Genomic DNA, 12,757 nt, shown 5'->3' with positions numbered 1-12,757 from the left:
CTTTGCCAAAGCAAGTGTGAAATTAAATTTTTTTTTGATTTTGTTCTGTTAGTTTTGTTTTTATTCAGCAGAATGCAGCTGCAACTGCACAAATCTGCTGCTGGGTGTTGCCGTCCAGCTGCTCTGTAGGAGGCATTCATGGATGCTGCTGTAGCGTCTGAATCCAGAGAACTGAAACAAAAGAAGAGAGACACAGTTAATGACAAAAAGACAAAACAACTAAAATAAAACCTTGATCATCTGTACACGTGTTGTGTTAGTGATCTGTGATAAAAGGCATCACTGCCTTGAGGTAAATTAGCTGGAAACAGCTTATTCTCTCGTTGAGAGAACGTTCTGCTGCACAAAACTCAGTGATAATTTTAATCCATTAGCAACAAACATTCATTACTCATCTAGTATGATTTAAAACATCCATTCAGGTTGGTCATTACAGTCTGTTCAGTCTACTGAGAGATTTGGCTACTCTGCAATTCAGCAAAATACTTCAACTTTAACAAAGATTAACAAACCAGTTAATCAGCATAATTTCTACAATCATCTACTCAAACACCGCAGAGAACTGCACAGCACGAAGCAACTCTGACAGCTGAAACTATCTTGGCTTGGCCACTGAATATGAGAAGGGCAGAGGAGCTCAAACAGACATCCTGAGGACAGAACAGGGGACCGAACAGGGGCAGACCAAGGATCCTCAGGCAGAAGGCCCCAGGGCTGGAAACCATGATAGACAGGGGGATAGATAGGCGGAGTCGCTTGGGGGCGCAACCAGGAGGCAGGAAAGATAGGCAGAGATGCTTGGGAGGGCGACTGGAAAGCAGGAAAGATGGGCAGAGATGCTCGGGAGAGTGACCAGATGGAAGGACAGATGAGCGGAACCGCTCCAGAGGTCAACCAGATGGCTGAGAGTCTGGCAGGGTGTCAGCAGGGGCAGCTCAGGAACAGGGGACTGCTGCAGCTCAGTAACAGGGGACTGCTGCAGTTAAGAACAAGGGAGAGCTGCAGCTCAGTAACGGGTCTGCTGCAGCTCAGGAACAGGGGACTGCTGCAGCTCAGTAACAGGGGACTGCTGCAGCTCAGGAACAGGGGACTGCTGCAGCTCAGTAACAGGGGACTGCTGCAGCTCAGGAACAGGGGACTGCTGCAGCTCAGTAACAGGGGACTGCTGCAGCTCAGTAACAGGGGACTGCTGCAGCTCACGACAGGGGACTGCTGCAGCTCAGTAACAGGGGACTGCTGCAGCTCATGACAGGGGACTGCTGCAGCTCATGACAGGGGACTGCTGCAGCTCAGTAATGGGACTGCTACAGCTCAGGAACTTGGTGCAGGTTGAGATGCAGGCTAGAGTGCAGACTGGGATGTGGGCTGAGATGCAGACGAAAGTGCAAAGGAGACTGGAGTGACAGGTTTGGGAGAAACAGGATAGCTTGGCTGCTGGGGGCTTGGAGGCTGGATGGCTACTGCTTGGCTGCTTCAAGGAGGAATTGGGAGACTCTGGGGAAACACAGGAAGCTTTAATGTTGGGCCTGGGAGGAACAGGGTTAAAAGTGACTCTCCACCTGGAGGAAGCCACTCTAAGGGCCATCTCAGGATCCATCTTCCAGCTTGCAGTGAGGAGCCTGGTGCTGTATCAAAAAGAATGTCTCTTGGTACGTCAGAAGCCTCCCAGGTAATTGGCAGGCTGAGCAGCTGAATTTCTGTTCCTTCATGTCTTTGGCCAGATTGTACTGTTACATGGGGTGGAGCAGGTGAACCCAAGTGCAGACACAGGGATATGATAGGAACAAGGTATTTATTCAAAAGGTTACAGAAAGGGAATACTGGCCTGGGGAAGCTTGGGCAGGTAGCTGAGAAACTGGGGTTGAGGTTTGAAGTTGAGAAGAGCGGGAGTCCAGGACAAGGAAGCAGGGCTGACGGGACGAGACAAGGGGCTGGAGAAAGAGCAGATGGAATTGCAGGGGGAGGGTCAGGATATTGGCAGCATGTAACAACATGAAAACTGGTAAATACATGAAAAATGGCTTGAAACATAGTGTGCAGAGGCTACAATCTGGCAGGGTGGTAGTGGCAGAGCTGAGTATTTGTAGAGGCTTGATAAGAGAGATGAGGTGCAGCTGGTGTGGCTCTGCGCCGACTCCAGCACACCTTTCTCCACTTTAGTTATGCTAACTAAAACGGCTCCCATCTCTCTGAACTCCCTTGTTCAGGATTACACCCCCTTCTGTTCACTATATTCTCATTCAAGTAAATGTTACCATGTTACCACTAGAGCAGACACAAACGCTGGGTCCAATCAGCTGATTGAGACACTCTCTCTCCCTTTTAACTGTTGGTGCATTCAAACCTTCAGTGGCTTGGGGTTTCATTCACAATTCAAAACTGCCTTTGTTTCACAAACATACTGGCACACACACACACACACACACACACACACACACACACACACACACACACACACACACACACACACACACACACAAGAGCCTCTTTATCATGTCTCATTGTGCCTCAGCACATATTTTTTCGGTTTATTTTGCACATATTCCATCAAATGTTGATCAAGCTTGATACATACCATACTTGGAGGACCTTGGACAGAGCTTAGCAATTTGTATTTTGATATTTAAGAATATTTAGGTTGAATAATGATATCTCCTAAGGACAGTCTGGCTCCAGGAATATCAATCAACTCAATGGCTTGTCTGTTTGACAGATGAGCAAATGCCAGCAGGTTCCAGTCCATTCTGTAAGAAGGAATAATTTAACTGGTTTATCTGACAGCTGAAGAAAAAACACAAGATATTAGTGTAGACATCATAATTTTTAATTCCAATAAATTTATAATCCAACAAAAGATAGTATAACTTCAAACACAGTTGTTGTCTAAACATAGGAATGAAGCAATAACAACCACCACTGAAACTTATCATTACAGCAAATAAATCAAAGGCTACTAAAGGTGCTATCAATGCAAAGTAAACTCAGATATATACACAGATTGAACAACAGACAAGGGTGCTGAACAAGTCTGTAGCATTTGATAAAATTTGATCTGCAGGTGGCGCTACAAGATTTAAAAAGTTCCTGGTGGAGCAGCAGCTAACAGTCTTTTCTTCAGGAAGTGCACATTCTAGTTACTGTATTGGTGTTATTGTTATTATTATTGTTGCAGAGGCCAGCCTGCCAGGAGAAGACATGGTCGATGATAACAAGAGCTGCCACTGTGAGTTTGTCCCGCAGGATCTGACTCCAGGGTTAAAGGTCACCATCAGAGCCATCTGGTACGAACTGTTGTTTTCACCCAGAACATCATTTTATTTTCATCTGCTCATCACTCACTGCTCTCTCCACCGTTTATTTGCTAATTATTACGCACTGAAGTCATTCTGCTTTTTATTCACATTATTTTCTGTTTGTTTATTTATTTGTGCTCACCCCAGGGTCAAAGGTCACCATCAGCTGTTGGGTAAGAGCTGTCAGTCTGACCTCCAGTTAGGTTCAGTTGTGTTCTGTTTCCGTCTGAGTCTCACTGAAACTCCTCTGTCATGTCTAGACTTCTCCTCATTATTACCATCATCATTATTATTATTATCATCATTATCATAATTATCATTATTAACACCATCATCATTATCATTGTTATATTATTATTATTATTATTATCCCTTGTGTTGTTGTCTCTCCTGCAGATCAGGTTTTGGCGTTTTCATTTCTAAAATATAAGAATTGAGAATTTTTAGTTCCAAATGCAGTTTTTTTCTGTTATTTTTCGTTCCTCTGAGCAGATTTGCAACAGTCCAGGTTTATAAAGTGAATACAGTCCAGGATCACAAAGGAGGTCTGTACAGGCCTCCATCAGCAACAGCAACAACCCCAAGACAAGCACCAAACCCCCGTCATAGGACTCTGTCGGTCTAACAGATGGATTGGGTCTACAGAGACCAGTCCAAACCCCCGTCAGAGGACTCTGTAGGTCTAACAGATGGATTGGGTCTACAGAGACCAGTCCAAACCCCTGTCAGAGGACTCTGTAGGTCTAACAGATGGATTGGGTCTACAGAGACCAGTCCAAACCCCCGTCAGAGGACTCTGTAGGTCTAACAGATGGATTGGGTCTACAGAGACCAGTCCAAACCCCTGTCAGAGGACTCTGTCGGTCTAACAGATGGATTGGGTCTACAGAGACCAGTCCAAACCCCTGTCAGAGGACTCTGTAGGTCTAACAGATGGATTGGGTCTACAGAGACCAGTCCAAACCCCTGTCAGAGGACTCTGTAGGTCTAACAGATGGATTGGGTCTACAGAGACCAGTCCAAACCCCCGTCAGAGGACTCTGTAGGTCTAACAGATGGATTGGGTCTACAGAGACCAGTCCAAACCCCCGTCAGAGGCTCCCAAACATCTCTAAAACCGTTGGATTTATTTGGATAAACTGACATATTGGGAATATAAATGTTACTTTGTCACCTGAAAAAATATTAAAACTTGTCATGTTAACAGTCCTACAGCTTATAGCCTAACTCAAAATCTCAGTTTAGTGTGTTCAGTAAGCTCGCGCCACATCCTCAGAAATTCTTACGAATCTAGTTTACATATCTCACACACACAAAGTCCACATACTGTGCAGCTGGAACACACTACATACTCAATTTGACATCACACTTAGTATGAATTGTACGATAGTATGCAATTCTGAACACAGCCTAAGAGATGGATCAGGTCTACAGAGATCAGGGTGAGGACTGACCCCTGACCTCTGACCCCTGTTGTCCGATTCATGGTTTCTAAAAGATGGATCAGGTCAACAGAGACCCCTCCAGACCCGCTTTAGAGGACTCTGTAGGCCTAAGAGATGGATCAGGTCTACAGAGGCCAGGGTTAGGACTTACCCCTTTTCTCTGTCTCAGTCTGATGCGGTTCATGGTGTCTAAGAGGAAGTTTAAGGAGAGTCTGCGACCGTATGACGTCATGGACGTCATTGAACAGTATTCAGCCGGACACCTGGACATGCTTGCCCGCATCAAGAATCTCCAGTCAAGGTAAGTCCTCTGACCTCTGACCCCTGACCCCTGGCATGTGTATCTCAGGTTGCTTCAGTATCTGCCAAATTTTTCCTTGTTGGAATCATGATGTAACACCAGACTCAATGAAAGAAGCCACATTCACTGAAGCGAGCATGAATATTATTATTAAATGGACTGCATTTATATTGCACCTTTCTAGTCTTCTGACAACTCAAAGTGCTTCACACTACATGCCAACATTCACTCATTCACACACACATTCATACACGGATGGCAGAGGCTGTGCACTGTGTACATTAAAGCAGATAAACACTAATGTTATCTCCACGGCTAAGAATTAGCATAACATTAACTAGGAGTCAATTAATTAGTTTGTGTGGTTACATTCTGAGATGAAAGCATATCACAGTTTCACTCCTCGACCTTAAAGACTTTTCTCTTATGAAAGTGAAACAATGATTTATCCAAACAGGATTCTGTTGGAATAAATCACAGTCTGATACATTTTCCTTTGCATACTTATCAGATATATAATGGTAAATGGGCTTTGACACATTCACCCATTCACACACAGGTGCCTACCTGCTCATTAGGAAGAGATTCTAATGCTCATTCACACTCACACACACACACACACACACACACACACACACACACACACACTCACACACACACACACACACACACACTCACACACACACACTCACACACACACACACATACACACACACACACACACACCTTTCGGGAGCAATTTGCCCAACGACACTTTGAGGAGCCCAGGATCGAACTGCCAATCTTCCAGTTAGTGGACAAGCCGCTCTACCTCCTGAGCCACAGCTGCCCCATTATTAAAGGTAGTAGGAGTAGTAGTAGTACTTAAACTTAGTGAGTATTTACAGATAAAGAATCTATAGAATGTTTCTCTGTTTTCAGTTCCACCCTCAGAGACTCTGCAGCTTCAGGATGAGTATTAATTTACTGTGAGGTCACTGTGTGAGGTCACTGTGTGATGTCTCTCCTGATTGGCAGGGTGGATCAGATAGTTGGAAGAGGAACACCAATCGCAGACAAGGACCGTCCCAAAGCAGCCAATGAGGAGCTACCTGAGGACCCAAGCATGATGGGACGGTTGGGGAAGGTAGAGAAGCAGGTAACCAGTGGCTACCAGTGTGATGCTAAACAGGCTTTTCCTAATGGCTGAACCTGCAAGGTGTTTACTTTGATTGGTCCTCTTTGGTCCTGCCTCTCAGGTCCTGTCCATGGAGAGGAAGTTGGACTTCCTGGTAAATATCTACATCCAGCGAATGGGAATCCCTCAGGCTGAGACCGACGCCTACTTCGGATCCAAGGAGCCCGACCCAGCCCCGCCCTACCACAGTCCGGTGGATCAGCTGGAGAAAAGCCAGTCTATCCCAAAGATCCTGCAGTCAGTGCCTACTATTACTGGGAATTCAGAACCGTTAACACAGCAGAACCACTAACATAACAGAACCATTAATACACTAAAACCAACACACAACAACAGAATGAATAACACAACAGAACAGATGTTCATAAAACACAGTTTTATGAATGACAGTGAACCTGTAACCATTTCTGTCACCTTTGGGTCATGAGCATTATACCAAATTAATCACACCTGTGGGTATGACATCACCACTGCACATTATTATTATTAGCATAACTAAGGGCTGATCCAAGGCGAGCCTGGTCGGCCCTAACTATAAGCTTTATCAAAAAGGAAAGTTTTAAGCCTACTCTTAAAGATAGAGAGGGTGTCTGCACCCCGGACCCAATCTGGAAGATGGATCCACAGGAGAGGAGCCTGATAGCTGAAGGCTCTGCCTCCCATTCTACTTTTAAACACTGTAGGAACCACCAGTAAGCTGCATACTGGGAGCACAGTGTTCTAGTGGGATAATACGGTACTATGAGCTCTTCAAGATATGATGGTGTCTGACCATTAAGGGCTTTGTAAGTTAGGAGAAGGATTTTAAATTCTATTCTAGATTTTACAGGAAGCCAATGCAGCGAAGCTAAAATGGGAGAAATGTGGTCTCTTTTTCTAGTTTTAGTCAGAACACGTGCAGCTGCATTCTGGACCAGCTGGAGAGTCTTTAGAGACTTGTTAGAGCAGCCTGATAATAAGGAATTGCAATAATCCAGCCTGGAAGTAACAAATGCGTGAACTAGTTTTTCTGCATCTTTTAGGGACAGGATGTGATTTTTGTGATATTACGTAAGTGAAAAAAGGCAGTCCTTGAGATTTGATTTATGTGGGAGTTAAAGGACATATCCTGATCAAAGATAACTCCCAGATTCCTTACGGTGGTGCTGGAGGCCAGGGTAATGCCATCCAGAGTAGCTTTATCATTAGATAATGTGTTGTGGTTAAGGTGAATAGTATTAGTCCAAGACAGACACGGTCTCTATGTGGTTTCGGGGACAGACACAGTCTCTATGTGGTTTTGGGGACAGACGCAGTCTCTATGTGGTTTTGGGGACAGACACAGTCTCTATGTGGTTTTGGGGACAGACACAGTCTCTATGTGGTTTTGGGTGGTTAACTGCTCTCATGGAAGCGCAGAGAACCGTGTAGGACTGCAGCTCTGCTTCCTGGTCTCAACTCTGGGTTGTATTTGCAGATGTTCACACCGACTCAACATTAATTTTAGTGACCTCTGATTGGTGTAATCAGGAGTCGTTCCCGCTGACATGAATAACAATCGTTCCATATTTACGTTTATTCTTAGCCAGCAGTTTTAAATGTGATTCTGTCGTCCGCTCTGGTCCCGAAATATATCTGACTGTGGCTGCTGGTGTCGCTAACTTCACGTTTCTCACTATGGAGCTGCCAATAATCAGAGCTCTTCTGGCGTATGGAGTCACTCAAAGTAATAGTTTTGGGCTTTGCCAAACAATATCTGACAGCCAGTCTGTCTATCTCTGTGGTGTACAGCAGTCATCTGAGGTTCAGCACACTACTGCATTTGAAAAGGAGAATACAATTAGTTCACAAGCACCAGCTGTGCCCATCAACTCACCTGGCACTGCTCTCCTGAGCTCCACACCTCTCTCTCCTGCAGCTGAACACCAACCACGCCCACCTCCACAGATCATATTACTGAAATCCAAATGTTAACAATTAAACAAAAAATTAAGATAAAACGTCTTGTTGACCCAACACCTGAGCCAGTTTTTTGATCAGGTGACAGCCAGGCTTTTCCCATCATGCTGTGATCCTTTCAGTCGGTGAGGAGCAGTTGGCTCCAACAACTGCAGCCGTCTTGATCTTGTGAGGTTATCATCACACTCGCGTGCATGATGTCAGAGCTAGTCGAGATCAAGTCAGACACAAATCTAACTGGCAGGCATTATGCGGTGATCACCAGTGATTGACTCTCAAATGAGCCTAATGCTGAAACGCTGCATCTCTGTGCAACACCATATATCCGACTCACTCGCCGAACCGGTGCAGAGTCTGCACCCAACAAGAACACTCGCCACCTGCAAACCAAACTACTACTTCACGCCACACCAAGCGGTTGCCAAGCATAAGGCAGCCCAAGATTTAGTTCCCTGTCTTGGTTTACAGTAGTAAACCACAGAGCAACTGGTGTAAGCTCTTACTGACCAGGAGGATAGAAAGAAGGTGAGTGTGTGAGTGTGCTGCATTCATGAAGTGCACAGTGGTGACATCGCAGCCACAAGTGTGATAGTCAAATGGTCACATGTTCACTGAAATTAAATAAGACTACTAACATACTAGAACCATTAACAAAACAGATGCAGTTGTTTTGATTAAATGTTGTTGTTTGCAGGGTGTTGACATGTTTTTAAGGTGTTGTTGTTGTTTGCAGGGTGCTGACATGTTTTTAAGGTGTTGTTGTTGTTTGCAGGGTGCTGACATGTTTTTAAGGTGTTGTTGTTGTTTGCAGGGTGCTGACATGTTTTTAAGGTGTTGTTGTTGTTTGCAGGGTATTGACATGTTTTTAAGGTGTTGTTGTTGTTTGCAGGGTGTTGCCCAGCGATCATGCGGAAAAGAGTCGTTTCGTGACGAAAATGGTCCGCTCCAGCAGCTCCACTGGACACAGGAGCTACAACCCCCCCACCTGCCCACCCTCCACCTCTTGGCAGCCAATCAGCTCCCAGCTCCACCAGCAGGCCCCACCCCCTCCTCAGCGCAGCCACGGCAACACTCCAAGTCCAGTGGGGGATGGGTCGCTAGTTCGACTTCCACCGCCTCCGGCTGGAGAAAGACACGGTGGGAACCGATCAAACCGGCACAGCACTGGTGATCGAGGGGGGGCAGAGAGATCAGAGAGGGGAGGAGAGGGGGCCAACGGGACCAGGAGAGCGGGAGGAGGAGAGGAGGTGAAGCCGGACAGTGACACCTCCATCTCTATCCCGTCTGTGGACCACGAGGAACTAGAGCGCTCCTTCAGTGGCTTCTCCATCTCGCAGTCCAGAGAGAACCTGGACTTCCTGAACAACAGCTTCTACCCTACCGGCACCAACCCGGGAGACCGAGGGGGGGGGGGCGCCGCCCACTCCGCCACTGTCCGCCCCTACATCGCTGAGGGGGAGTCAGACTCCGACTCAGAGCTCTGCGCTCGCTCGCCACACTCGGACCGGGGCTGGCCCGGAACCAAGTAGAGCTGGATGTAAACCAGAGCAGAACCAGCAGAACAGTTAAACTGCAACCTCAAAGACTACAAACACCAGCTGGAGCTAAAGAGTGAAGCATCATGGGAACTTTCAAAGGCACAAAGGATGTGAATGTTTCAACCTGTACAGCAAATGTTTGTTTTCACTGTCACTGATTGGTTCACTGCTGGGACACGCTCACACCTGATTGGTTCACTGCTGGGACATGCTCACACCTGATTGGTTCACTGCTGGAACACGCTCACACCTGATTGGTTCACTGCTGGGACATGCTCACACCTGATTGGTTCACTGCTGGGACATGCTCACACCTAACTGGTGGCTTGTTTCCATGTTACACTGCTATCAGTATCACATAACTACAGCTCAATGTTACATTAATTTAAAAAAGCAAAGCATCCTGGGAACAACAGACGGACATCACCATGGCAACAGACACTGTTGTTGTTTGTTTTCTCCATTTCCTGTCCAGAGCTCAAAAAACAGATTCATCGTGAGCTTTCAGCTGAAACCTGAGCTTCTCTCCTGGTAACAGGTTCAGGTGTATACTGGCCTCTACAGGAACTGTGGAGCGAGAGATCCAAAGGTTGAAATATCTTCACTTCATGTCTTTATAGTCTCATTATTTTACTCTATTAAACCAACAGACTGAACATCATTATGAAAACTGGAAAACACAAACCGCCCTGACAGGAATTATTCAGACTGGATCTGAGGCAAAGTTTCACCTCGTGTCTGTTTTCACAGATTGTGTAGACGTTAGCTGTACGTTAGCTACAAACACACCAGCTGTGTTTGTGTTCAGCCTGAATGTCACAGCTCTTTATTTCCTTCCTGTCTCGTTCATGAAGCTGATGCAGACGAGGCTCCAGTAGTAATGATTAACGACTGTTTGTGACGCTCTGCTCTGTTGAGAGTTCATGTCTTCAGATATCTGGAGATGGTTGTATGTGCAGACAGAGTTAGAATCACTGTGAATCTTCAATATACATTTAACTCATTCATCTGGCAGAAAACATAACAACTCTAATCATTCACTTTTATCATCTTGAGCGATAGACTTGCTGTGTGAGGCGTCCATGTTGGTTTGGTTTTATTTGGCTGAGTTGTTATTGACCTTTAACTGGGCCTCGCCCTCCTCAGTATCTCCGGTCTAACACGGTACAGATACAGTTGATCTGTCATTGAAATTCATTTCTGAGACAGTTGGCGGGTGCTAGGAGACTTTATCAGTTATAGTTAGCTTAATGCTAACTCTGTTTGTTGGTTAAGATGTTTAAATGTTTCCAGCTGACCGGTTTTAAAACAGGAACCTTGTAAAAGTGTCTTAAATATGCAACTCACAAGTGTTATGCAAACAGTGCGGTGTAATGATGTAAAACAGACCACAGCTAAAGTCCCAGGTGGCTGTGGCTCAGGAGGCAGAGCGGGTCATCCACTAATTGGAAGATCGGCGGTTCGATCCCCGGCTCCTCCAGTCCGCATGTCGAAGTGTCCTCAGGTAAGATACTGGATCGCTCCTGAAGGCTGTACCATCGCTGTGAGTGTGTGGATTATAGAAACTCCTCCTGATGAGCAGGTTGGTACCCTGCATGGCAGCTTCTGCCATTAGTGTATGAATGTGTAAACAGGTGAATGTGGCATGTGTTGAAAGGCACTATATAAATGCAGCCCATTTACCGTTATCTAAGATAAGTATGTGAGGGAAAAATGCATCAGTGTTATTTATTCCAACAGAATCCTGTTTGGATAAATCAGTTTCACTTTCATAAGAGAAAAGTCTTTAAGGTCGAGGAGTGAAACTGTGCTTTCATCTAAGAATGTAACCACACAAACTAATTAACTACAGTAACTCCTAGTTAACGTTATGCTAATTCTTAGCTGTGGAGATAATGTTAGTGTTACTGCTGAAGGTAATAAGCTAGTTAGCTCTACATGCTAATATTAGCAGCATACATTAAAGCAGATAAACACTGTTGAATGCAGTTTTGGTCGTGTTTTTGGTTTTAATGAAAAGGCCTTCACTGAGCTGTAGTGACGGTTGCTGAGCTGTGATTGGACAATCTCTGTTTGGGGAAGGGATCAGTCCAGATTTGGATGATGACGTAAACAGAGAGTCCAACATGACACGAACGCAGCATTATGTATATATGATGTAATTGCCCCAAACTGTTAATCAATAACCCTTTAATAATAATATACGGTTGTGTAACATTAAATAACGCAGTGACGTATTACCGAAGACATCCAGCAGGGGGCAGGCGGGACTTCAGTCGCCATGTCTTTTACTACCTGAGCTCAACATTTCTGACCATCAGAGAAGCTAAGAACATAAAGATTGTCCTGAGCGTGGCGTTATTATTAAGCCCCGCCCCCAGAAACAGTTAAAATGTGACAGTTTGTAGTTGGGAGGTTTCAGCAGTAAACTGACCTTCGACCTATCGGTTTCATCATCGAGGTGACAGACTGCAAATGTTTTACTCATTTATTCACTGACCTGCTCTCACTCATTCATCCACTTTATTTACAGTTTCCATGACGACGAGTGTCCTTTAGTCTTCATCCTTTCTTTGTTTCCTTCCTCATAAAGGGCACCAAGAAAAGTCAACTGAAAGTCTTTTGTTTACTAAAGATTGTTTTTTTGAAAGTAAAATTTAATAAGTCGATTTTTAAAATGTCATGAACCAGTGAGTCTGACTGTCCACCTGTGAGTCCAAACTTTTAAAACTTTTCTGCATTAATGTTTGAACACAACAACATAGAACTTCTGTTAAAATAACCTGATAATATTTGGCAAATATTATAAACATGTTGTTTTTAATGTTCACCAACTGTCAAGATGAAAATCAAGTTGTATTTTATTCAAAATCCTTTAAATGCTTTTTGAAGAAAAAGTGATTTGTTTAAATCTTTGTTAACGTTGTTTCTGCACCTCAGACGAACACAAACTGTCTGTACAGAACGTTGCCTGTTTGACTGTATTTCAATATTCATTAAAAACCTTTAACCCTGATATCAGTGAACCATCTGCAGTCCTTTCTTCAGATGCTGCGATCAGCATC

General features: G+C 44.8%; 1 protein-coding gene across 2 annotated transcripts in view; it reads left to right on the top strand.

The window, feature by feature from the left end:
- LOC137180819 (potassium voltage-gated channel subfamily KQT member 2-like) overlaps window positions 1-12,708 on the top strand; it is a 30,485-nt gene extending 17,777 nt beyond the window's left edge. For both annotated transcript variants that reach the window (XM_067586067.1, XM_067586066.1), the window contains 5 exons: window positions 3,173-3,281; window positions 4,908-5,039; window positions 6,057-6,177; window positions 6,278-6,453; window positions 9,044-12,708. In XM_067586067.1, coding sequence (XP_067442168.1) covers window positions 3,173-3,281; window positions 4,908-5,039; window positions 6,057-6,177; window positions 6,278-6,453; window positions 9,044-9,683 — 1,178 coding nt within the window. In that variant the 3' untranslated portion in view covers window positions 9,684-12,708. The remainder of the gene's footprint in view (window positions 1-3,172; window positions 3,282-4,907; window positions 5,040-6,056; window positions 6,178-6,277; window positions 6,454-9,043) is intronic.
- The last annotated feature ends 49 nt before the right edge of the window (window positions 12,709-12,757 follow it).

Source organism: Thunnus thynnus, chromosome 4 (genome assembly GCF_963924715.1).
Source record: "Thunnus thynnus chromosome 4, fThuThy2.1, whole genome shotgun sequence".
Classification (NCBI taxonomy): Eukaryota; Metazoa; Chordata; class Actinopteri; order Scombriformes; family Scombridae; genus Thunnus; species Thunnus thynnus.
Note: the sequence above shows the minus strand (reverse complement) of the source record. Positions and strands in the feature narration are given on the sequence as shown.